Here is a 26,306-nt window from a genome sequence, read left to right as displayed (position 1 = left end):
CTTTATTTTGAAATGTCTTTAAAAATTGAATGACATTTATCAGAATTTAACAGAAGCCGCATAAAGGAACAACAACTAGGCAAAACTATGTAGATTGATAATTATGGATAAAACAAACGGCTGATATTAAAATTGTAAAATGATAGTCCAAATAAATACAAACCAACAAATTAACTTGTGATATTTAAAAATTATTGGTTTATCATTTTCAAATACTACAAGTGGATTTAAATATTATACAATTTCAGACACTGCTTAAATTAAACCCTAAAAAAAAAACAATCTGGTATGCAATTTATTGTGCATCCCGAGTTACAAAAAATAATCACAATTAACAAACCAAATAGCCAGGACAAATTGAATGTTCAGTTCTTGTTTAATTTCATCTCCTGACATTGCTCCACAAAACAAAAAAAAATGAAACGCTTAATATTATTCAAACATCTATGAAACATACAAGCCCTCACAGTGTTGTCAGGTCTAATCAAACAAAAACAGATATGTCAAACCAATTAACTCTTTAAGGCATAGAAAGTAATACAACATCTTCTAATAGTCTTTACAAGCCATGTCTGAACAACGCTGGGAACGACGACATCTCAGTTATACCGTTAGATTTAATTTGGGACACAATCATAAAGGGAACGATTGAAAAAGATGCATCCATAGCACTCCCACAGTGGGGCAAAGAATAACAGCTCACAGCCAAAGAATTGCAAAAAGAAATATATCTATAAAACCATGCATGCCTGTACAGTGTGCCTCAAAGGAAACAATTGCAAACATAACTATTTATAAAAAAAAACTAAAATAAAATAACGGCAAATTAATTTTAAAAAATTTAATTCAAACTCAAAGTCAAAGAGGCTTGGCTAGGTTTCCCTGCTTGCTTTGTTCATATTGACAGCATTTCGTAAATGACTAGTTCTTAGTATTATTCGTTAAACCACTGGCTTTAATATACTTTAATATGTACACTTACAATAGGAAGCTAATCAAGCAAGTTCCACTGTCAAGTAGGTCAGTATCTGGCAAGGTCAACGGTTCGCTCCGATAGACTTACAGTAATGAATTCAACAGTACAATGTTAAAGATACAAGGGACAGCCAGACTGACGGGGAAAGAAGAGGTTTGAGGGGTTCAGGCCCAGTTTGAAGTGGGACTAGCACCATCACGGCAAGTTAAGCAGTCAGAATGATACAGTCTTAAACTGACAAACATGCAAAAGGGATTTAATCTGACCCAAAAAGGTCTTTGATTTGTGCATTTGAAGGTGTACGACAGATGTCCGCTGGCTGATTTCAGACTCTTAACCGCTGGTTCAGAATTAAAAATGCGGGTCCATCTTTTCACATACTCAAGTTTGTTGTAGTGCTTTTCTCCTTTTTTTTAATAAAAACATTCGCACAGAGCAAAAGGCAATTTAAAAGTAAGAGAATCAACTAAACCACTCGATTCAAAGGTCAAATTGCCTGGCACAATTTCAATTAGCCCGTCAGCAGAGACATCAGGGATATACAGGAGCTAATGAAAAATAAAATGTCTCGCTGTTTAAGACTGCATATTTCATTCCTAGCTGAACAACGGTAAAACACTTAGCTGGTTATGAATGGAAGTACAACAGGAAGGAACCACCTGCAAACAGAACCTTGGATGAAGACAGTGAAACTAAGCAAGGCGGAAAAATAATAATAAAACTAAAAAGGTAAAACCTAAATGATGAATTCAATTTATACAAAAGCGGTGCTGGTCCTGACACGTGGCCTCCTCGTCCCCCTGGCAGCTAGGAGTGGATTTCCTCAGCGGGATTTCGGCTCTGGTCCTGATGGATGGAACATCAGCTTGTTAATATAATACTCTACAGAAATGCAATGTAAACTGGCAACCCTTTTGATCACACTTATAAAAAATAGATTAGTAAATATACATGCATATATAAAAATGTTGCATATATATTTTTTTATTAGTAGTAGTAGTTTATCTTGGTGCAAGCAAACAAAGTTGTATTTTGTGACTGAAATGTACAATATGAAAAATGTATATTCATTTTAGTTAATCTAAGCAGAGTAAATAATCATTCATTAAATATTCAATACTGAACAAACTAATACATACAGCAGGCAATATGGTAGCAATGTGCATTAGAAATCACCTGATTGAGCTCTCCTTGCTGAATGTAATATGCCGTTACCTCCGGAGGGGGAGGTCTGACTGTAACGGGGTGAGAGGAACGCCGTGGCGGGGAGCGTTTGGGTTGAGCTTGCTGCTGCATCGTGTCGTAGTACGTCACACCACCGTAGACCTGTGACTGTGCCTGAAGAGAGAGACGCACAGAAGGAAGTCAATCATGCAGATGCACAAACATCGAGATATTGACTGGGGTAGAGACTGATTATATGTATTCAAATTACAAAAGAAAATACTTGTAATTAGCCTACGTTTTAAAATGATCATAAGACTAGTTACTTTTTATTGATGTATAAAAAAAGCCTATTCTGTCCAGATAGGTCTAATATTCATGTTTGAAATGGCACACACAGACCCGCCTCTAGTCAGACGGCTATAATTACACAATTGAGTAGCCACAGCATAAATAAAATATTTCATACTTTTAGTAAAGCATTTTGTTTTTTGATTGTCTATTTTAACTTATCATTTAAGATTTAATTTATCATCATTTATTATTAAGATTGATCAATTTAAAAAAAACCTGCAGTACCTTCACAAATCCCAGTTTGAGAAACCCTGACATAATATTGTTTAATGCACCTCATGTTAATAAAGAATGGAATAAATGTTCCGTCTCGCTGTGTTTTTATATTACTGTTTTTCTGAAATGCTAAAAACGCATCTCAAAACCTTAAACACAAAACCAAATCTTTAAACTACATCTGATTCTTCTGGCAAAATAAAATAGCCTCAAAACCATTTTATCTGTGCTCAAAATCAAAAACACAGCCAGTCAAAATATAAACACTACAGAAAACTGCCTAGACACTACATACAATTTTAGAACAGCATCCAAAGCATGCAGTTACAGAAAAAAAGTATATTGAAACAGTAAACAAATTTAGCAATTTCGTAAAACAATGTAGTAAATCGCAACTTACAGTAGTAAGGTTAATAAATTGCATACTGCATACACTGCAAGTATAGTATTGTACTGAATGTCTGTATATTCACCACTTGCTTACTGTAAAAAATACAGTAGTCCAAATGCAAAAGTCAAAGTTTTGTTACAGTACACTAAAAAGAATTGTGCAACTACGAATCAAAATCAGTGAGATTAATTCTGCCTCAGAATCACGTCTCCATCCTGAGGACTTTTACCCCTTTTCCACCAGCAAGAACCAGGTGCTGGTTCAGAGCTAGAGCTAGAGCCAGTTCGGAGTTGGTTCTACTGACGGGTCTTCTAAGAACCAGTTTGCTTTTCCACAGGCTAGAGCGCCAAAACAGAGCCAGATCTGACGTCACTGTGTATACATCTCATGTTGCCCAGCAACGCTAGCGCAGCAGCGCCAAACAAGAACACACCAGGCTTGTTCGAGATGGTTCGGCTTCTCGCAGACCGATCGCCGCATGACATCAAAGCACTGCGAAAGCGATCCAAAAGCACAAGGAGTCGTATGTTCTCCAAACACTCCCGGAGCTCTGATCGGTCCACGCCGCTCCGACGATGCATCTCGAACAAGTCTTACATCAACAATGGCGATTTTGCGTTACTATTCATGCTCAAGGCTTTGTGAACCTACATCAGCATCCAAAAATTGCGAATCAAACGCGTTCGTGCAGCTCGCCGTAACTTGCATAGACGGAGATTACAATCGAGCAGCTATTAGCTCGATTAGCAGCTATTTTCAAAAATGGCGGTCACAAGTTTCTGTTCGTCTTGTTGGTCACGTTAACCCCGCCCCCAGCCCCTGACGCAAGCGGTTCTTACTTCTACCCCAGCAATGTTTTGGTGCTACTTAAGAACCACTTTTACTGGTTCGGAGCTGGTGCTTTGGTGGTCGAAAAACAAAGAACCAATTTGAAACTAGGCTCTGGCTCCGAACCAGCACCAGCTCTGCCTTGGTGGAAAAGGGGTATTTGTCCACATCACAGGCAATGTTGTCTCTTGCCAGGTAAAGGAAAAACCCTCTGCTGTGCTGGATTAACACTGTCCCGCTCTCTCGTCCTCATCTCGCTCTCGTCCTCATCTCGCTCTCAGATTGTTTCTATCAACATTCAGTGCACCTGTACACTTGTTTTGATGACATCATTAGAATTAAGTGTGAACTATCTTGAGTCGTTGTGTGTAAACGATGACAACCGTTGTAGTAGTTTAACTTCTGCCAGTCTGTTTATCTTTTTGCAACACAAGTCCATATCAGTGCGATATGCATTTTAGTGAGTGAGAATGTGTTTTAGAGCTTTGCAAAAAGAGGGAATGTGATTTGCAAATGGTGTCTAACTGCCTGAACTTGTTTAAGGTTGTACAGAAAGAGTGATTTATTCGACAAATTGTTTTAGGCTATTATGGTACAAGATTATCCTATTCAAACTTATGTGATAACTTAGGTTAAAAGTAATCTAAAATCAATCCAAAAGTAGTCAGATTATATTACCTAAAATGTGTAATAGATTACTACGATTTGTCATAATGTAATTTGTATAAATTGAAGTAATTCACCCAGTACTAGGGGTGGAACGGTACATGTATTTGTATTGAACCGAAACGGTATGGGCGTCGCGGTGCATGAATTTACACAGAGAATACACGGTATAAAAATAAATAAAACTCGCGAGATCGGCTCTCTGCAGAAAATGCAGCCAATTACAATTCCCTTGTTGTACAGCCAACCGAAGTTAATGAAAAGTGTGATAATATTTGAGTTGTACTGGCAAAAGTACGTGTTCAGTGCTGATCGCGAGTGTCACGAGTCACCACAGATATCAACTAACGTTAACCACTATGTTACAGCTCCTGCACTGGGATTCAAGCAGCTGCAATTTAAGGTATACTGATGCCGATTTTTAGAACAGCAGCAAAAATGTAAAAGGCTTTATAAACTAAAATATAATATATCCTTTTATTGAAACTGGTGCTTTGCAAAGAGACATTTCGAAACATTCCCTCATTGGTAGGCTACTTTCACTTTTGCCGCAGAGACCCTTATGTCCTATAAATGTGTCATAGCCTATTTTTGATAATCCGTGCAGATTTCAGTTGATGATTTTGTTTAAAGTTATTAATAACAAAACGAATGATTGAGAAAGAAAAGAGCAGGATGTGCTTTATATTGAAAAGAAATATTAAAAGCGCGATAAGTCGCGAAAGAGAACTGAACTCTACTGACAGGATGCTGTGCGCGCACTCCGAGCGCAACACGGACAAGCATGGTAGCCTTTGTCTTCAGTTGCGCGCCTAAACGGCCAAATAAACAGAAATATATCAAAATGCCAAGTCGAGTATTCACGTAAACGATAGATGCAAGAACTGTGTGCATTCACTCTCTCTCTCTCACACGAAGATGATTTATGCTCATCAGTTGGTTACTCAACCTCACAGTGAAAGTTGTGCACAATTAATTCCATGTTGCAACTTATTTATTGTTTGCTGAATATTTGTTTGTTTTTAGTCGTCTATGGACCTAATTATTACTATGGTTGAAATTTTATTGAAAAAAAGCATGTCTTTATAATAATTTTATATAATTGTTTTACTGTGGCTCTTTTGGAAAAAAATGCATTAACCAAAAATGAAAAAATGGCTCTTTGGCCTGAGACATGCACAATAAAAAAAATTTGCCTTCTGCATTTTTGTTTTGCTTTTCCCTCCATTGTACCGAACCGTGATGTCTGAACCGAACCGAGACTTCGGTGTACCGTTCCACCCATACCCAGCACTGATCACAGGAAGCAAATAACACTTAGTCAAACAGGCTCACCTGGGGGTTTGGGTACATTGGAGGTAGCGTAGCTCCGGCTGGGTACGGGTAGTTGGTGTTCCCAAAGGTCATGACACCTGGTGGAGGGTAGAAGGGTGGAGGTAGCAGCTGCTGTGGAGGCGGTTGCCCGGGTGACATAGAAACGGGTGGGGCAGCGTAAAGAGCCGGGTTGGGAATGGGCCCTCCCGACTGGTGCGGATGCAAGCCTAAAAAAGAAAATATTTGAAACGTTAATGTTGAAATTACATCAAAGCTTCCTTTTGGGGTATTAAAATCAACACGAATGAGGAATCATACATAAATGACAGAGACAGACAAATCTAAATTTATGGGCTTGGCTCTATCCGTTGGTTGTTTGGATGAAGGCAGATCTGAATGCGAGCTTGCTGTCGATTATAAGAAAGGGGCAGGGTTTAAGCAGATACAATTATTTGAGAATTCCTGTACACATCACCAGAGAGAAGTCTGCATTTTTATTCAAAATGTCAACTTGATCTTGAAATGACTATGAACGTGCTAATTAGCCCCACCTCCACAATCATACAGGCTCAGAGATTCACTCGCTCAGTCAACTTACTGAGGTAAACGCTGCACAATGGTATCGCTCTTTACAAGGGAGACATAACGGTAATTCATTTGATTAGCCTTTTGCTTCACTTTTCAAACAGCTAATGTGTTGCTAATGTTACACAAACCATGTTCCCGTTCGCCATCTCAGAGTCAGGCAGCTGCATTCTAACAATCAGCATCCGTAGAAACGCTTTGAACAACTCAGAACGTCAGTGGAGAAAGACCTAGTTCATCATAACATATTATACATCATTCACCCGCTATACTGCTAAAATGTACCAGATTTTTTATATCAACTGAAAAATACACCGTGATAATCTGGCTTCTCTTGAGACTCCCCAGCTTCAGAGAATAGTTAATGATATGCTAAAGCCTGCCCGTATGTTGACGTGATTGGTTACAAGGTAGTTTGTGACGTAAGAAACACCAGCGATTTCAAACTGTTTTTAAGACCGTCTTTGATTCACTGCAGTTTTAAAGAGAAAATACTCTGCAATGGTGTTGACTTATGTATTGTACATGGTTTGTCTTAAAACACATTAGAAACACCACATAGACATATAAACAACATTAAAAACTTGACTTTCACCACAGGGGGACTTAAAGTAGGGCTGTGCGATATAGCTAAAAACAATGAATCACCAAATAATGTTTCATATTGTTCAGTATCGATAATTATTGACATTTTTTATAACCTTTTTTTTTAAGACAAGGCAAACAACAAATTATATTAGTTTTAGCAGTCAAAAAGTACAAATATCTTTATGTCTTATGTTAAGATAAAAAGAAAGTGTTAAAGAAACTCTTGAACTTAAATAAAATGTTACAAAATGTTTGCAATGTAAAGGCGTAAACGTAGAACAATCAAGGCAATATCTGTAAGTAGGGGTGTAATGGTTCACAAAATTCACGGTTCGGTACGTTTTTGATACAGCAAAAAGAAATACCGTTGATGAATACCGATACCGTTTTATCGCCCCTAACTTTTAAGTCAAAAGTATCAAGAAATAACATGGATGGACGATTTGTTCCCAATAAGATCAGTAACACGCATTTAGCAAAGAGTCAACTTTAAGCAGATGTTCACATCTCTCACCTGGGTGTCCGGGGTGGGTGGGGTGTGGCAGGTGCATTTCAGGTTGAACAAGCATGCCTTGAGGGGGCAGGGCTGCTGGACTGTCCCCATGCGCGTACATTGGTCCCTGGAAAGACACTGCACAAAGACATGATAGTTATCTTACATGTATGATAATCATACAAATAAATCAATTAATATTACTACATTCAGTAGGTGAATTTAGGACACACTGGTGACCCATTTAAATTAGAACTGCCCTCTACAGGCCAAAAGGAGTACTGCACTCACTGGGTTCATAATAATGGCCCTCCATGACTCCTATGTGCATGGGCGCAGGCTCAGGAACTGGCCTCTGGCGCTGTGATGAATACCGCTTAGCCCGGCCACCACCAACACCCTGAGAACAAGAAATAACTGATGAAATGCAAGGCTGTAATTTATCTATAATCAGCGTCCTTTTTTATTTTATAAAAACGATATTTTAATGAATCCCTAGACACACAAAATGCAAAGTGTGCATTCACCCTGCAACATTCTTTTAATTGTACTCTATAATTTAGGTCCTTTGTACATTTCAGCTGTGCATTGATCTAGGTGCGAATCATTTTCACTGCTAAACACATTTGCTGAATTGGCCTTTACTGAGGAACATCTAGGATCAGTGTTAAAGTGGTGATGAAATGGAAACCGAGACCGATGTTTTCTTCCGTATTGTGATGTTCATTTGAGTGCAACAGACATTTCGAAAAAGAAACAAATTTTGAGATGTAGGCGTTGCACTCAAAATGGACGCAGATAAACAAGAGCTTGCTGTGTCGTACGTTTACAAACATCATAAACACTAAACACAAATTGTGAGTTCCTCTCACTCCAAAACAAATGCTTTAAATTTAACAGCATTCAGAACTGAATTAGCTATAGTGCCATTCATTAAACACAAAGCCTAAATACATTTATTTGCATTGAAACAAATCCAACTGAGCACTTTGCACATGTTTTCCGACAAATTATTATACAAGTTTTGGAATGCAAGTTACAGCACCTTTAGATGATAAAAAAAAATGCAACTTATAATCCAGAAAATATGGTACATGGATTTCTAATTCTATTTAGTCTTTGTAGGCAATTATTGATGGACCAGCTAACTCACTATATCCTCCATGTTTCCGTACTGTGGAGGGCCTCCTGCCATGTGCATGGAACCACGGATGCCTGTTAGGGACAAAAATGCAGGAAATGTAGAACCACTCTTCTTAAAAATGGTTGTAAAACATAATTATAGAAAAAGTAATTACCTCTCATCTCAGCCTGCAGGTAGGAGGGTGGGCTCTGGGCCCAGTTCTGCCCTGCCAGGCTAAGGCGGGCCAGGTCCTGGTCGAGCCCTGTTAGTCCACCTTGTGTTCCTGCTTCACTTTGCTCTTGCCACGACTCGCTCTTCGCTGGCGCTGGCGTTTGCTGGACCGTGGGCGAAGAGTCATCCAACGACGCCTGCTTACTGAGATCAGACGGCCGCGTTCGCGTCGCCCTCCGGCCAAGAGAGTACGATTTCTTCTCCACCGGCCTCTCCTGAGGCGGAGACGATTCTCGCACCTGGCTGGCTGCACTGCCCCCGTCCATCACTGGGCCTGGATCTTGCTTTCGTGGTGATGGAACCCTTTCTCTCTCAGTCTTGTAGTGGTGAGCGGTGTATGTAGTCGTGGCTGTTGGAATCTCACCCTCTTCCTCTTCCTCACTGCGGATGTCCTCCACCACCACGGCTGGGCTACGGTCAGCATGAACAGCATGTGAGCCACGGCCCCTGAGCCTCGGGCCCCTTTCACCCTCCACAGGCTGTTGCCGCACACCTCGAGGTGGCGGGCAGTCTAGACTGGGCTTCATGTATCCTCGACCTTCTGTCCTGTGGGGGGCCGCCGAGGCTCGACTGCCCTGGAAGCTGCGCTGCGGAGGTTGAGTCGAGGGTCGCCCGAAGGGTTTGGGTGCTGCAGGGGGAGCAGGAGGTGGACCTGACTGTAGGGTAACAGACTGAGGGCTATTGCGATGGCCAGGTGGAGGCCCCTGCCATGTTGTACGGACAGACTTCTCTCCGTCACGGTGGCGCCTAGGCTCCCGACTGGGTGAACCAGAATATCTGCAATGAAATATATATATTGTGAAATTATTACAATTTAAAAAACATTTTTGTATACATTTTAAAATATAATTTACTCCTGTGATGTCAAAGCTGAATTTTCACTTTTCAGTGTTACATGTTCCTTCAGAAATCATTCTAATATGCTAAAAACAGTTGTGCTACTTTATTATTTTTTAAACCCTGATACTTTTTAGGACAGATTAGAAAGTTAAAAATATCACCTTTGAAATAGAAATCATTTTTTAACATTATAAATGTAACTGGCACTTTACGTGACCAATTTAATGCATACTTAATAGATAAAAGTATGAAGTTACTTAAAAAAAAAAAAAGCAGCATAGTCTGGAAGACCTCTGAATCTTACTGATCTTTGCATGTACAAATGTTATGTATATAAAATCTAAATAGTATATAAATATTAGGGGTGAAACGATATTCAAACCGAACCAAAAAAACAATGCACCACCCACGGTACGCATCGCGATACTCTCATTTCATACCAAACACGCCACGCCTCCTGCTGCCCCGCCCAGCCCTGGCCCATTGTTGAGGTAGACCTCACTTATGTCACAAAACATAACATTTTTCTTCCTTGACGTTTTATTACATTTTCGTATCTTATGTGTACAAGACGAATACAGTGTTTTAGCCAAACGATAAGAAACAATGTCATTTTTCAAATCATGAACATTTTATCATGAAATTCAAACAAATGCCATTTTGACGCTCTTTAATGTGACATGACAGATCACTATTTAGGCGCCTTAGTTTAAACAGCGGGGCGTGTGGAGCGCATGTGAACGCGATCATCTCTTGCTAATAAACATGAACATCTGAAGGCATGTTGAAAGATACAGTACAACACACTGAAGCGTATTATATCTTGTGTAATCGCTGTGTTTCAACTGTGGAAAGACAGTAAATGTGTAGACAATATCCCACGTAGCATTATATTTACCTCAGTGTCCACAGCTTGTTATTCAGCTAGAGAAATCAACTCTTTCGCCAAATATGCACTATATCAGCCTAAATAATTATATTTTACTTAACCTGTAAGTGATGTCTTTTTTATTAAATGTACGTTTAAAATATCGGTCATAAAAATTATGATATTATTTATTTATGATATTTTAACAACAAATTGGAGTAAAAACATAAGTTTAGAAGTTAATGCAAAAACGTCCTTATGTGCAGCTTACATGTTTGCATACAATGTTATTTGAGTGTTTAATTTATCTAAAAATAAATAGCAACTGAACGAAAACAATTTTTTTTTTTATCTCTGCTAATGCTGTAAATTATATTCTCCCTATATAGTTTACAGCATTAGCAGAGATAAAAAAAAAATGTATCATTAAGAAACTTAATTATAACTGAATCAATTTAAAGACAGACACAATTTGTTCAGGAAACCACTGAGTAATAAAAAATAAATAAAACATGACCTCACCTGGGTTTTCGGGAGCGGTACGATCGTCCATCACTCTGCCCCGCGCCGTTGCGGATATCATAACCGTAAAGAGCGATAAGCTCTTGGCGGGATTTTGGCGCCTGCTCCTCTTCACGGAACTTGTCGTGTTCCCATCGGCCCTCGTCCTTCCACAACTTCCTGTGTCTGCCTTTAGGCCTGGTGACAGATGAGTGCATTGAAAAAGAGAGAATTACCAACCATTTGCATCAGATTCAACACTTGAAACTCATCTTAAACTAATTCCATTCATTAAAATATGATTTTATAGTAGCAAAGGTATATTTTCCCTGAAAGAATCCATCTGGCCTCTCACCTCTCCTCCTCTGTAGCCTGGCCTCTCACGTCATGCTCAAAGAAAAGGCCTTTTCGAGGGATGTAGGCTGGATTCTTCCTGTCCTCATCATCATCCAGCTTCTGGCCTATACTTTCTGATTTATTCTCAGGGTCCTCTGTGCTTTCCTGTAATCATTTAGGAGTCTTAACTGCAGTATTGGCTTACAAATTATTTACATTTAAGAACATCAGTGTGATTTAGCATCATATTGGTCCAGCCTGTGGCATTGTGTGCAAGAACTGTTTTAATTATTTGTTTCAAACTAAAGGTCATTCCAGCCACACACACACACTGAAACTGGACCCTGCCAGAAATTTAGCTTAGGGAAAGAGAGGGCTGGACAACATGGGCAACAAAAAAAAAAACATAACCTCAATAATACAGAGATACGCTATACATCTCTATGTATTCTCTGGGGTGTAACAATAATTACAACAATAATTGTAACTCTCGTCACAATACGATCCAGGACATATGGTAAACGGTAAAAAAATGTTTTACACAGTTGATTAAAATGCTACATTTTGTATTACATTGTGGGTGGAAATTAATAGGCTTAAATTTGATGATGGAAACCCAAAGCAATAGTGACACCAGAATAAAAATATTCATGATTCTGAAGATGAAAATACAGAATTATTGTAGACGAAAATGCTTGCTCTCTGCCACCGACTAAATATATTTAAAATAATATATGCCACTTTTTACAGGTAACATAAGACATTTGGCATTATAAGGACCCATAAATATTCCCGCATTGCATTATACTACATTAATGCAGTACAGACACTAAAACTCTGCAAACTTGAACTGTTTCTCACACATTAATTTTCATTTTGGGCGAACTATACACATTACACAATATAGTTTCTCACCATCTATGGTACATATCATTGCATTTTTGTATTGCTTTAAATTGTGACAATATATTGTTACAGCCCTAATATTCTCTTTTTTCTAGTATTCGGATTTTAAAAAAGTTTTGAAATTCTGCCCTATATTGTCCTACAAGTTTATATTGAAGGCTATTAAAGCAAATATAGCGAATGTAACAATCTATGCCATATGTGCATATGGGTTAAAATCACATTACATTCTATTGTAACCACATTAATTTATAAACAAAAAATAATGCATTTTAAAGCAGAAGTTAGAATCACTAAATTAAACTTGAAACTAAAAAACAAATGCACAGACTAAATGTTAACAGGTACGAAGAATACATTCATTCATCTGAGCTTAGTAATATTAGCCTACATTTCACATTTCGTTCACTAAAGTCTGTGAAGTTTAGTGGAGACTTTAACGTTTAAAGATGGAGAACCTACCTGTGAAATGCAAGTTATACACTGAGGAAAACACCACACCTCAAACGCTTTAGCACATGTATCTGTCAGAGAATCTGACGGGGCAAGCCGCGTTAAAATATACACGTTAACTAAATCTTACGAGTTATTTTGAAGGCTTTGATATAAAGCATATTTCATATTTAGCACAAATTGGATCGTGCACTTTCCCCGCAGCAGCTCACTCGGTGTCCTTCGCTAGGCTACTGTATAGCAACATAAACGGTATTGCCTCATCCTATATTGTTTATAAAAAACGCAATGTTCTGTTCTTCCATACCTGTCCGTCCCCACTCTGTCGCTCCCCAGCTAGATTCTCCTTCTCATCCGTTTTAACTTCCTTGACCTCTTCATCCCTCTCCTCATCCCTCTCCTCCGCTTCAACAAGCTCTTCCGTCGGGGCATCTGCAGCGGGCTTCGGTTCTGCAGCAGGACGTGAGGCTTCGTCGTCGCTAAAGTGCTCTACTTCCTCCTCATCCTCTCCTCCCTGAGGAACACAAATGGCAAATAACAGCAAATTCCCAGGTCAGGAAAGACAAACCAAAATGCTCACACTGCATATCAATCTCCATTTAAGTACGTTCACAATTTTTAGAACCACAAAGCTATAAAACTACAAGAACAAATGGTAACACTATTTCACAGTGTGCTTGTTACACGTTACATGTACTTGCTAGAGAAACAGCGAATTATGCATAATTACAAGCAACTAACCAGAGAACACATTGTCAATTAATATTACTCCGTACTTAATGCAATTACACTAACAAGCGCAACCTTAAAATAAAGTATGACAAGAGAAATATCTACGGAGCCCCTGAGGGGGCCGTTGCAACAACAAAAAAAAATTATATATATATATATATATATATATATACACATACAGACTTTTGCATGCTCACGCGTTACAATTTCCGGTTTACGTTATAGTGTCATTACTACAAACGTGGGAAAAGGGATGAGATGAGAGTATGGATACAGTTGGATGCATAAAAGCCACTAGAAGACAAGCCTGCAACCTTCGGCCAAAAAAAAGGAAAGGAGACCAGAGTCTGACTTTTTTATGGATATCAATGGAGATGGAGAAGGCTTCACTGAACCCTTTTTGTGAGGATTATGTGAGGATAAATAGCTTATTTAATGAATCGACAGCCTGTCCACTAATCTTCAACATGTTTTGCGCTAAACAATACTTTTGTTGGGAATGATATGCTATGTAGATTTTACTATGATAAAAAGGTTATTTTTATAAGAGAATGCAAAGAAGGGAATGTCGCAACAGGCAGGATCCATTTGCGACATTACCATAGTATTTAATATCAGAATAATTTATTTGTCATTGTAAAATATAGTCACAACGAAATTTAAAAAGTGCTACTCTAATACTATATTAATAGTAATATTTAGTGATATTGTATATGGTCTAAAGTATAAAATACAGATGTTTTCTTTTTTTGACTTTCAGGTTTTACCAGTTATGATAAGACTTGAATTGTAACTGCATGTATGCATATAACTCTGATATTATGCATTTTAATGAATAAAGACAACATGAATTTAATTATAAATATTTGTATGTTGTTTAATTAAAATAAATGAAGTGTTGTCAACTGCTGTGTGCTTAATGATGATGATATAACGCTTTGTCATGAATGATGGTATAAAAATATTTTTAATAAATTAAATATGTATTAAATTACAATTAAGTGTTTAGTGTAATCTTAAATGTAGTTTTTTTGCGGCCTACAATGACTTTGCAGCTAATAGAGATAAAGTGATGCACAGTCCACAAACTATGCAGTCCTACTGTACCTTTACTAGCGATATAACACCAAACATAGAACATTTATTCACAAGACCAACACTCTAATATTCCACAAGAATCTGACGGTCATAAAACTTTGAACTGCGTGCACTGACGTCACTGCCATTACATTGGCAGATGTGCCTCCAAGTAAGCAGTTATGCTTTCTTCGATGGTAAGAGACACAGACCATCTCATCTCCCTATAATAAGACAAATCTCTGGAGGTATGCTTCAGCTCCAAGCACACTCATCTCATCCCTATTCCCACATTTGTAGTATTGACACTATAACGCAAACCGCAAACGCGTGAGTGCGCGATCGTTTTCTTGTGGGCACGCGAAAGTCTGTATATTTTTTATTTTTGCAAAGGTCCCTTCAGGGGCTCCGTAAATATCAGCACATTTGAACCAAAAAATATACAAAAAAATGTAAACCTATTTAAAACGTTTTTGTTAACTGAACAAGGATGAAAAAAATATATATAAATAAAAAATTCAATTAGAAATGTTGCCTAAGTGAAATATGTTCAAGTACCAAAATTACTAAAACTGGAATTAAAATCTAAATAAAAATTACAAAAAAAACTGAAATATATAAAAATAAAAGCTAAATCCTATTATCATCAATTGATTTCACGGAATCAGAAATAGGTGTGGACAATATAGAGAGATATGGTTTTATTTTTTAGGAATTTTGTAAATTAAATACTTCACAAACAAAAGGTTCTTGATCTCATGTGTTTATTTTCACTATTTATATAGTATCTGCACCACAAGACATGGTACAGTATGTTATTACAAAACAAACTCATTCCCAACTTAAAAGAATAAAAAAAATCCATGGTTGTTCCAGTTATGAAATCTCTCCCAAACACAGAGCTCGGAAACCGTGAGCTGTCTGTGTTTGTCTGCAGTGAAAGAAAGCCAGCTTTACGTAGGTCTGAACGATCGGGTTGCTAGGACACCAAACAAAGTGGAGCGAACATCAGCATCCAAGACTGAACCCGATGAGCTGAGATCTACAAACCACTCGGCAGGGGCCACAACCAATGAACCCGAGCGCTCTCTAATTATATGCCTAAATTACCTGATGACCAGTCCTGCATTCATCAAAATGCTACTTGCATGAGGAAGAGTAGCAAAAAGTGTGGATGGTGCATCGTTCCAGGTCTACTAAAATTAGACTAGGACTACAGATGCACTAACAGCATGGGGTTCGGCATTGGCAGTGCTCATAATGTCCCGAGAGAGGAGCAAACCACATTTAATGCTTACGAAAATCTCCCCAGCTGAGTCTCTTCTAAATCAGTTCTTCCTAAATCATAAATTAGGAAGGTCCATTTCAAGCTTGACATTTAAAACGAATAAATTAAACCATGATCACTCTCTCAAATCCAAATTATCCACTAAGAAAGGGTAGTGCTCTCACAACGACTGAGCAAAAAACTAAACAGATTGCCTGTAATGGAGACATTCTGTACCCCCACACACACACACACACACACACACACACACACCCCAGCAAGCAGCCCGACAGCCCAGTCTGGATCTGTACGGATTCATCGCCGGCATTGTCTTTTACAGAACTAATTGAGTGCCCCCGCCCCCTAAACTGTGTTGCCATAGAGACTTACCTCCGTGTGCGATCCATTCTCCTCCAGATCAGCACTGTCATAGTCTGATAGCACTGCTGAAGAAAAGAAGTCAGCCATTTCAGCAAGTCTGTTCATTTCTGAGAGCAAATAACATATGACTAGAGAACTAGTCATCAAGAGTGACAATTAATAACATGAAATCAAAGATCCACACTAAAGTGGTAGCAGTTCATGAACCTATTGGACTACAGGCATAATTTGAAAGCAGACACTTGCGAGCTTGTGGTTACAATAACAAAAAAACAGTGAAAGATATACACTCACCTTCACCAACGCCATCTTCACTTTCCTTAATAGAAAGAGATCAGAATAAAATATCCAGCCAAACAAAGCACACTTAAATCAACAAAAGCCTTGTCTACATCTCCAACCCAAGAATTACCAACAACGGCAAACTTGATCATTCACAACATCCAGTTTAAAAACAATACTGAACTTCCTCTTTATGGTCCGCAGATCTTTCTCTTCTCATTGCAGAACGAGTCAGAGTGTGACAGACCAGATCAGAAGCCAAATATCTAGGACTCTCAAATGCCATCCGGTTGCTTATCAAAAACCTAAATGTCTTATGCAGCATCTTCAAGCCAACCAGATGTACTTGCAATTACACACAAGTAGTAAGTATCAGGTTAGATCAGTGTTTCTCAGCCCTGCTCCTGGAGGTCCTAGACATCTCAGGGGTCTCCTTAACCGGACACACCCAATTCAATTCTGTTTAGTGAGCCTACTAAGCTGATGAGTTAAGATAGGGGTGTAAGATAGAGGAGAGACATCTAAACATGCAGGGCAAGGGAACCTCCGGGACCAGGATGGAGGACCACTGGGTTAAATGATGTAACGCTAGTCATTTAAAGGTCAAAAGAGATCAGCACTAAATTAACATTTAAACAGAACCACACAAACACACCAGGGATTGCACAGGATCTCTGTAAAATCACTAGGAATAGGCGACTGTTACACACTTGAACATCTAACGTTACATCAAGGGCTGGAGACGAAAACCCCACGGAAACGTCTGCGTTTATATCACGCCTTAACCCACATTTAAAAGTGTTTAGAGCGATTGAAACACTATAGTCCGCACACACTCAGATCGGCCCTGATTATAAAAGCAGATTTATAGCCACACACTCACACACTCCGACTCATCGTCTCTTTTGGTGGCGACGCGCTCCACTGGCACTTCGACCGGCTCGGGGTCTCTTGCGCGAGGCTTCCGGCTGGCCGAGGAAGATCTCCCGCTCTCGGAGCCCGAGGCGGACTCGTCCTCCTCCTCGCTGTCCTGAGAGGCGCGCCGTCTCCGTCGCCGCCGGTCCGCCATCTTAACTCTCAAGGAAGGGAAAGCGGATCTGCGCGGGGAATTGTGGGGGCTCGTAAGTTCGTCATATCCTCTTGTGCGTCAGAGGAGGAGACGCGCGCAAGTGGGTACTTCAGTCAGTGACGTGACGAATGAGAAATTCATTCTGCGCGGTTTCGTTTTTGTGAAGTTACCCACGGCCTGTAATAACAAACACAATGCGGCTCTAAGTCTAAAAAAACATGTTACATCACTGTTTTCCTTTCATTGTGAAATATTTATTGATTCATTGCGATTTTTTGAGGTAAGTAAGTTACATGATAACAATAAAGTACCATTTATTTTCAGTATCTTGAAGTATCAAGGTAAAAAATGTAGATAAGTCAGTATCTTACCTTTTTGTTACCTTTTTTGAGGCAAAACCCCGGACAAAATACACCACGGCACTGCCTTGATTTGGACTGTAGACATATAGTTCAGTACGTATCACATTTTAAGTAACATTGTAGCCAGCTAAAAAAAAAAAGAAGGAAAGATCATAAAATACTATTTAGGAAAGGTGCCATAGTGTTCTTTGAAGTTCATTGGAGCACCACAGCACACAATTATGGTTACCATTTAGTATGATATATTTTATTATGCATCATGGTGGTATTAGTTGCCACAGTTCTTTTTGTAAGGAAACCCTATATCTTATTTCACACATATCTCACATACGTGGTTGATACTTTTAAAACTGATGACTGCAGTGATGTAAAGCATGTTTTTTTTGTTTTTTGTTTAACCAAGACATTCCAGCTGAGCATATGGAATTTATGGAAAAAAGATAAACATTTTCTTCTTCATAATTTCTTGTTTAAAGAACAGCAATCGTTTAAAAATAAACTCAGTGGGTGTCTGGAGTCTCTTAAACTACAAGAATGTCTCTAAAAAGAGGAAACCGCATTGCACCCCTTCTGATCTCATTCCACTGGCTTCCAGTTGCATCCCATTCCAGTACACTTTGTTCTGGCAAAACATAAAGGCCAATAAGAATTCTGTAATTTAGCCATCAGAACAATGAGTCATTAAAAACAAAAGCCGTGAAGCACATCCATAATATGACATTTTAATATTTGAAATAATATCTTTAGCTACAAGTATCTTACACATTTTCTGTGAACAAAACCTTATATTACAACAAATGCTTCAGTAACCGGTTTTCACAATTTTTCCCTCTTTCGTTGCCTTTATGTGACTGAGAGCTTCACACACAATCAATAAAATTGCAGCATGTACAGTTTTGACATATATATTTATGGCAGCTCTTGATGAGTTAGGGTAAGCTTAGGTCGTGAACGTGAAACACTGAAGTGTAGTGAGGTGTGTGGTTGGTAGAGCTTGTTTCTCAGGCATTACAGAGCAAAACACATTTTCTCATGGATACCAAGCAGGGGATTTTAGGGAGACCCCAAACCCCCCAAAATTCAAAGTGCAATCTAGGCGAGTATGAGAGATGAGACCATAAGGAGAATATTTTGCTTCAGCGCACAGGAAGGTACGAATGAGGCAGCTTCCTTGTGATGGTTTCATTTGCGACATGTCCGATGAGGCGTCCGTTTCTTGGTCATCTCTGCTCGAAATCGACTACGCTCATCCAACCAGGGCAAGTCAAAGTTTCTGTTAAAATGCAGTGAAATAATTACTTTTATATATTGCAATTAAATCAAGTTATCAAAATAAACATCATTAGCATTATGCAAAACAAAAAACATTTTTAACTTACTGCGGTTTCAGGTTGGGAAGAGGTCTTCCAAAAGCCACCACTGGCAAAAAGGGTGTCACCATAACAGATTCCACTGAGGAAATACACAAAAAATAAGCACATTAAAAGAGAGGACCAAATACTTTCAAGGCACATGGGATGGGATGGGATGGGATGGGATGGGGATGGGATGGGGATGGGGATGGGGATGGGGATGGGGATTGGGGGGGGGGAGAGAGAATCCCTCTGCTGACATACCATCTTCAAGGTCTGGATAGAAGGAGAGCAGCTCTGGTTCGCTTTCCTGAATGACCTTCCTCCGGTTCATCCTCTGCTGCAGGCGCTGAAACATCCTCTGCTCCCGAATACGCTGGATATCCCACCTGAAAAAGAGAAATGAAATTAAAGGATAAATAGATTCACAATGCTCTTGTCTACTGGATGCTACACATAAGAAAAGAAAAAAACAAAACAAAAACAAGCATCACCTCTTCCTCCTCTTCTCATCAAGTTCAAGCTTTGAATGTCTTTTCAGAAAGACGTTATCATCCAGACACTGCACAGAAGTAAGGTATGAGTATTTAGATGCATTCCTAGGGTTGAATGATTCATTGAAAAAAATGAAAACTATATGACTCAGTGCTATTATCAATTCACAAAAGCTGCAATGTGATTAAATGCATTTATGTGCAGAACTTTGTTCATGACTTTGCAGTGTTTTCTTTCAGCATCTCACAGCGGATCGGATCGCAGAAAATGCAGCTCCATTTTCATCTGCTCTGAGTTTGGGTTGCTTATAATGTGCATTTGGGAACACAGTGCCACAAACCAAACCTAGTGAAAACATGAACACACTGGAGAGCTGCTTTATAGTGGAAAATGAAGTTGTACTTCTGATCAAATGAGACACTGACACTAGTGGTCGACCGATATCGTTATTTTGATGGCCGATGCCGATATCTTGGCACTGTAAACACTAACAGGGCCCTCAGTTATCTGGTAATTTTGTGCGCAGTGTTAATCATATTATTTCAAATAAAGACAAGGTTATGCTCATTTTACATACAGCACACAGTGAAAACAATATGAATATGAAACAGTTGGCAACTGGATATAGCACAGAATATTTTTAAATATTTTAAAGTTTTTCGATCGCGTCTCCTGTGAAGCTGATCTTCTGTTCGCATTCACTTACTTCGCACGGACCGACCATCACTCGCAGACACGTTTGTTCACACTTCACAAGATATCACAGCTGGATTCAGTTAAATCTGCAAGGTTTGTGAAATTCAGAGATTTGTTTAAATGGTGTAGATGCGCATTTGCGGAATGTTGACGGCAGATGAGAAAGTATTTTAGCCTGATTGTTTGCCTTTTCTGTTACAAATAATATAAAAGCAAACGCTTTACTTTTTCGCATACCATTTACTTTCTTTGTTTACCAGTTCTGTCTAATAAAGTATTAGATAAGACTGACAGAGATCGTAAACTAATGAAGACGGAGAATGTGAGTGAGCGCTGTGTGATCGGTGGATGCCATTCTCTTCTCCGGCGCTGGTGTCCTCACAGTGATTAAAATCAAGCTAGTATATGGTAAAATCATTACCATATTAGACATGAAAAACAATCTATTGTATAAAGTGCTATATAAATAATAAACATCTTTACTTTTTAGAGTGCCAAATTGCAGAGCTTGTGCAACATATCCATGTTGCTATGATCAGATGCTTTTGTAATGCTTTATAAGAAAAAATGTGTGGCAAAAATTTTGTTCTGTGTTTATTGTGTTATTGAGAGGAAAGCGTGCAGTGCATATCTACTAATTAATCTAAACGTCGCTCTCAGCAGAGTGGGCGGCGTCGGATGTTCGCTAACAGTGTATCGATAATCATACATTTCTAACTTTATTTAACCCTTTGTTTAAGCGAAGAATGAAAAAGAACTTTGCCGTGAGTATATCTCAGCCTCAAGGCTTAAAGTTTGAAAATTAAAAATCTGGGACAGCCATACACCTATTAGTATAGTAATGTTACAGTTGTGCTGTAAAATATAAAAAAAACTGCTATAAAAACGCATTACTATATTATTTTTCTTAAATATTTGACTTTTTATTTAACATTGAAATAGCATTATTGTGATAGTATTACTTCTTATGACATACAGTATATATATATATATATATATATATATATATATATATATATATATACACACACACACACACTTTTTAGCGAATAGTAACGATGATGATAATAATAATATATCTTTTTTGTGCGGCCCTATGCATCACTGAATGAAACATTGCATTTTGGGGTGCTCACAGTTCTCTTACTAACCTCAGGGATGTCTGACGACTCTTTCTGTCCTAAAGGCTCTAAGATACTCTCCCGCCAGGATGGAACTACATACAGAGAATAATGATACATTTGAACATCTTTAATATACTTTCATTTCAATATATAATTCAAATCATTCACAGAGAGATTACATAAATGTCTTCCCACCTGCAACTGTGTCCTCATGTACAGGTGAGGATTCTCGCCACGGCGATGGTGGCGGCTGATGCCAGCAGCAGAGGTACATCTCTGTGGTAGCCAGATAGGGCAGTTCCTCCGAATGAGACAATACGAGCCCCATCTCTTCCTGGGGTTCCTCCTTCAGATCTGGGCCATCCTGTGGGGGTGGTGGTGGTGACCTGGGCTGCCCACGACGTGACCTACCCATCCGAGAGTCTTGGAAAAGAAACCTCCTTCAAGAGGGGGAAAAATTAGGATGTATTTAGTTTTAGCAATTAAATGCTAAGAACTTCATTAGGTACAGCACATTAGTTTGAACAAATGTTTAAGGAATAGTTCACCCAAAAATGAAAATTCTGTCATAATTTACTCACCCTCGTGTAAAATAAGATATTTTGAGTAATATCTCAGTGTTTTTTTGTCCATACAATTGAAGTCAATGGTACCCAAAACTGTTTGGTTACCAATATTCCTCAAAATATCTTCTTTTGTGTTCTGCAGAAGAAAGAAAGTCATACAGGTTTGGAACTTAATAAAATATTTCAACAACAAAAAATTCATGATCATACCTTTTCAGGCTTTTTCCTCCTCTTCCAAAGTGCATTTGCTTTGGGGTTCGGACCCGCCCCTCAGAATGCTGGACGTCATCTGAGGCAGTGGCCTCGGCCTCAGGTTCCCTACGACGAGGAGTCTGAGAAGAACGGGATTGTGCTCCATCTTTTCTCACCATCTGCAGCCGGTGCTCCATGCGTTCGATTCGTGCCATTAGCTACAAACACACACCTGTGTTAGGCTACGTATTAAGCATTGGGTTTAGGTAAAAAAGCTATACAAGTGTTACAAAATAAGAAAAGTGGAAAACTGAACATGCCCACTTTAACATTTAAATATGCACATTATTTAAGCTTTTATTTCAAGCTTTAGTGCAATACTATTAGCATACCATCTCTTTTTCAGCTTTAAGGTCATCAATCTCTTTGCTCTTGTTGTGCAGTTGCTTCTGCTGCTGTTCAATCAATCCCAGTTGCAGCAGCAGGATCTGTCGGATGCAGCTGGTCTGCGTGTCCACAAGGCCTGAGCTTTTCCTCACATTCCTACGCTTCCCATCGGGACTGTTCTCTGGTGAGGGTATCCCCACTTGCCCTCCATCTCTCCGCTGATTGCTGCCATTTGATTCCATAGGATCCATATTCCCTACGTGGTTGTGTTTGGCCTGACAAAAAAGTGATTTGCTCTTGACCGGGGAACCTTCGGCCCCCATCTGCTTGGTTGACAGGAGTGTCAAGGCCTCCGGCTTCTCCCAGTTCTCCTCCTGCCCAAGGTTCCCTGCTGGAGATTGGTCAGGGCAGCTCAACACGCTCTGATGACTGATCTTTGCTTGGCTGTGTAGGTGATGCTTTTGATTTACACTGTTGTGGATTGTGCTCAGCACGTTGGTGGCGATGTTGCGGCTTTCCTTCTTCAGGACAGCCAGGGATTCATGGGCTCCAGCTGGTTTCTTGCTGAGGCTTGTGTCCAGTCTGTGTCCTCCACTTGTGAACACAGTGGATTGCATAGTCTTTTCGACTTGCTCCAGTTGGAGATATTTTACCAACACCCACCTCTACAAATGAGGATTTGTGACAGGCTGGATATTTGTCTTTGAGGCCCCTCTTCTATAGCCATTCTAGGAGGAAATAACAAAATAAGGTATTTTATTGCAGAATTTGACCATGCATTTTACTCAGCAAGGTAAGACATCTTATATTTGGATAAGACACATAGGCTGCAAAGCAAAATGGAAAGATAGGCATACAATGAGTGATAAAGGGCTGACGTATTGCTTGAATGTGACTTAATGGTTATGATAGCTTGACATCCAAGAGTAGAAATGTAATTTAAAGAAACATTATGTCTGATCATACTTCCTATATTGCATATGGTTAGGATAAGCTATCCTTCTGCACCATCTCTTAAATGTGCATTGTTGGTGTCTATAAATGCATCCCATGCATAATGTTTACTTGTTTCGGGGAGGGCATTTTCCAGAGACATGCATGAGCAATTATTTGGCCACAGGCACTGTCCACAATTTTAGATCTAACGTTACAGCAAAAACAAAATACAATCAATTTCAGCAGTTCCCTTCGTCTGCTCTTGAGGTACGATGACGCCATTTTAAGTCATGCAATCATGCTGCATATTTAAATATAGGGAGTATATCGCAACCACCGACAAAATAGTTCCTTATCTATTGGCATCAATGTTATTTAAATTGTCCCGACCCCGCCCGAACTCACCTATAGCCATCCTTTGGCCCACTTTCCGATTTTGTTTGAATGTACGCACGCAGCGCGTGCGCGGTGCGTTTGGAATCTGATTGGACGCCGGATGCGTGGAGAACAACATTTCGTGGCGCGCGCGTCGGGTTGGGTTTGAGGGGTTTGCATTATGACATCATGCAGAGATGCACTGCAGATTTACATGCCAGTTGCAAAATTACAGCAAATATGAGTGAAGTATGAACCGAGAGATTATGATGAATTCACGAACAAAATATAACAAATGTTTGTTTATAAGCTCAATGGTAAAACCTGATTTATTTAATCAGGTACAGTAGCTACCTGATTAAATAAATAATGCTGAGTTCTGGTAGACATTAAGGGTGGGTTGTTTTTTATACTTTTTTCTTTCTTTCTTTTTCGGGTCAGTCGTTTATCAATACAAAATGTGTCCATTCTGTAAATGTGAACAGATAATGTTGTGCCTCTTCAGATGTCACATCTGTGGTTGTTCTATTGTTTGGTCAGCTGCTGAGGAGGAAAAAAAAAAAAAAAGGGGTGAGTTGCCCTCAATTTAATACCTATACTGATGTCAAGTTTATTCTCCACACCAAGGTGAGTCACAGTACATGTGTAGGTGTGCCTTTCTCTTTGACACTGAGTTCCACACTCTTCCTCATCTGGTATGTTCCATCAGCATTGGGAAGCAGTTCTCCCGTGATCCTCTCCTCATTAACAGGCTGGTCGTCTTGAAACAGGGTCAGATTAATGTGACGTGGGTAAAAACCAGTTGCCAGGCAGGTCATCTGAACTACTCCTGTCTCATTACAAAAGGGATTAATCACTTTCACTCTGGGCTTTACTGTCAGGGAAAGAGAGAACACATTAAGCAGGAAGCACATAATTCATGTTTTCCAATCCAAATAAATGAAAAGTGCATTTGTGAAAGTTAAATTAACTGCGTTACCTCTTGCCATCACATGCTTCTCCTTTTTTAGATATTTCCTAAGCTGGCTAATGCACAAAGGGTGGTAAAAGTGGGCATATAGCCATGCATCATACTCCAGCTGTGCCATTTCCAGTGAGTGTGTTGGTCTCCCTGAACGGTATAGCGTCGTTTAAAGCCACTCTCACCATTAAAGGCCTCCAGAGTCATCATTTGGCCAGGCTCATCGTGGAGAAGTTCACATCCAACCACCTTCTGCTGCACATGAAGGCCTTGGAAAGAAATAGTCTCAGATGCACATATTGAACCCTTGTTATGACATGAACACAAAGTTCACAGTGCAAAAAAGCTGAACTTAATTTAGCTGACAACACTCTATAATTACTGATAGAATATGGTTATCTGCCAATCAAAAGTTTAAGGTGAGAAAGGTTTTTTTTATGTTTTTGAAAGAAGTCTCTCATGCTAGCCAAGGCTTTATATAATCAAAAATACAGTAAAAACAGTAATATTGAGAGAAATTATTACAATTTAAAATAATTGTTTTCTATTTCAATATGTCTTAAAATGTAATTTATTTCTGTGATGCAAAGCTGATTTTTCAGTTAATGAATTTGAATTAATTAGGCTAAAATCCTACTGACTTCTAACTTTTGAATATGAACATGATGGACAGATCTGAATAAAAATACTGATTTTCCAAGCACCCTCAAGAGGATAGAACACAAGACATTAGAGAATAATTAGGCCTATAATTTAAGTAATCAATCAAGTGGTATGCTTTGGTTTTCATGCCCTCGTGTATGCCTTTACAGACTGTTGATATAGTCAGTTGCACAGTGACATTAACAGATTCTTGTGCTGATGCTGGGACAAAACTTCTCTCATCTGCGTTATAGTGGCCGATGACAATATCATCCTGCATAATTATAACTGCAGTGAACTCTGGGAATGGGACTGCACTGTCTCCAGTCAGAAATGTAGCAAAGACCCATAGCGAATGTGACCCTGTAAGAGAGTAGAGTTGGCTATTAGATCAGAGATTTTAGTTACACTTTGTTTAAGGTTACCTTGTTACAGTGCAATTCTACATTTAAGTAGCCTACTGAGTAAAATAATTAACTATATATTTACTAAAGGGTTAGGATTAGAGTTTGGTTTAGGGTAAGTTGCATGTAATTATGCATAATTTGTAGTTATTACTTTAGTAACTACATGTAAA

General features: G+C 39.0%; 3 protein-coding genes across 8 annotated transcripts; all 3 read right to left on the bottom strand.

The window, feature by feature from the left end:
- Window positions 1-849: 849 nt before the first annotated feature.
- Window positions 850-17,716, bottom strand: casc3 (casc3 exon junction complex subunit). 2 transcript variants are annotated; one of them, XM_079603865.1, is made up of 13 exons: window positions 17,456-17,716; window positions 16,585-16,609; window positions 16,300-16,355; window positions 13,141-13,347; window positions 11,494-11,639; window positions 11,160-11,336; window positions 8,874-9,706; window positions 8,729-8,790; window positions 7,867-7,975; window positions 7,597-7,713; window positions 5,931-6,136; window positions 2,153-2,314; window positions 850-1,822 (listed from the first exon to the last, which is right to left on the bottom strand). In XM_079603865.1, exons 1-13 carry the CDS (start codon window positions 17,639-17,641, stop codon window positions 1,784-1,786), a joined length of 2,325 nt encoding a protein of 774 aa, XP_079459991.1. In that variant the 5' UTR covers window positions 17,642-17,716; the 3' UTR covers window positions 850-1,783. The 2 variants fall into 2 exon arrangements, with proteins under 2 accessions (XP_079459991.1, XP_079459992.1); XM_079603866.1 differs by having other exon boundaries at window positions 16,300-16,352; window positions 17,456-17,677.
- Window positions 17,717-18,711: 995 nt separating this feature from the next.
- On the bottom strand, window positions 18,712-24,742 carry msl1a (MSL complex subunit 1a). Of its 4 annotated transcripts, none has more exons than XM_079635260.1 (9): window positions 24,720-24,742; window positions 22,821-23,543; window positions 22,447-22,646; window positions 21,866-22,110; window positions 21,698-21,762; window positions 19,850-19,917; window positions 19,620-19,744; window positions 19,383-19,455; window positions 18,712-19,276 (listed from the first exon to the last, which is right to left on the bottom strand). In XM_079635260.1, the coding sequence occupies exons 2-9, from the start codon at window positions 23,430-23,432 to the stop codon at window positions 19,186-19,188; spliced, it is 1,479 nt and encodes a 492-aa protein (XP_079491386.1). In that variant the 5' UTR covers window positions 23,433-23,543; window positions 24,720-24,742; the 3' UTR covers window positions 18,712-19,185. The 4 variants fall into 4 exon arrangements, 3 of the variants coding, with proteins under 3 accessions (XP_079491386.1, XP_079491387.1, XP_079491385.1); XM_079635261.1 differs by lacking the exon at window positions 24,720-24,742 and adding an exon at window positions 24,540-24,636; XM_079635259.1 differs by lacking the exon at window positions 24,720-24,742 and adding an exon at window positions 24,157-24,279.
- LOC307010531 (major histocompatibility complex class I-related gene protein) lies at window positions 24,540-25,889 on the bottom strand. Of its 2 annotated transcripts, none has more exons than XM_079635316.1 (3): window positions 25,106-25,889; window positions 24,768-25,000; window positions 24,540-24,669 (listed from the first exon to the last, which is right to left on the bottom strand). In XM_079635316.1, exons 1-3 carry the CDS (start codon window positions 25,212-25,214, stop codon window positions 24,652-24,654), a joined length of 360 nt encoding a protein of 119 aa, XP_079491442.1. In that variant the 5' UTR covers window positions 25,215-25,889; the 3' UTR covers window positions 24,540-24,651. The 2 variants fall into 2 exon arrangements, with proteins under 2 accessions (XP_079491442.1, XP_079491443.1); XM_079635317.1 differs by having other exon boundaries at window positions 24,540-24,666; window positions 25,106-25,348.
- Window positions 25,890-26,306: the final 417 nt, after the last annotated feature.

This window comes from Phoxinus phoxinus, assembly GCF_949152265.1.
Source record: "Phoxinus phoxinus genome assembly, chromosome: 1".
Taxonomy (NCBI): domain Eukaryota; kingdom Metazoa; phylum Chordata; class Actinopteri; order Cypriniformes; family Leuciscidae; genus Phoxinus; species Phoxinus phoxinus.
The sequence above is the reverse complement of the archived record's forward strand: the minus strand, read 5'-3'. Positions and strand labels throughout refer to the sequence as shown.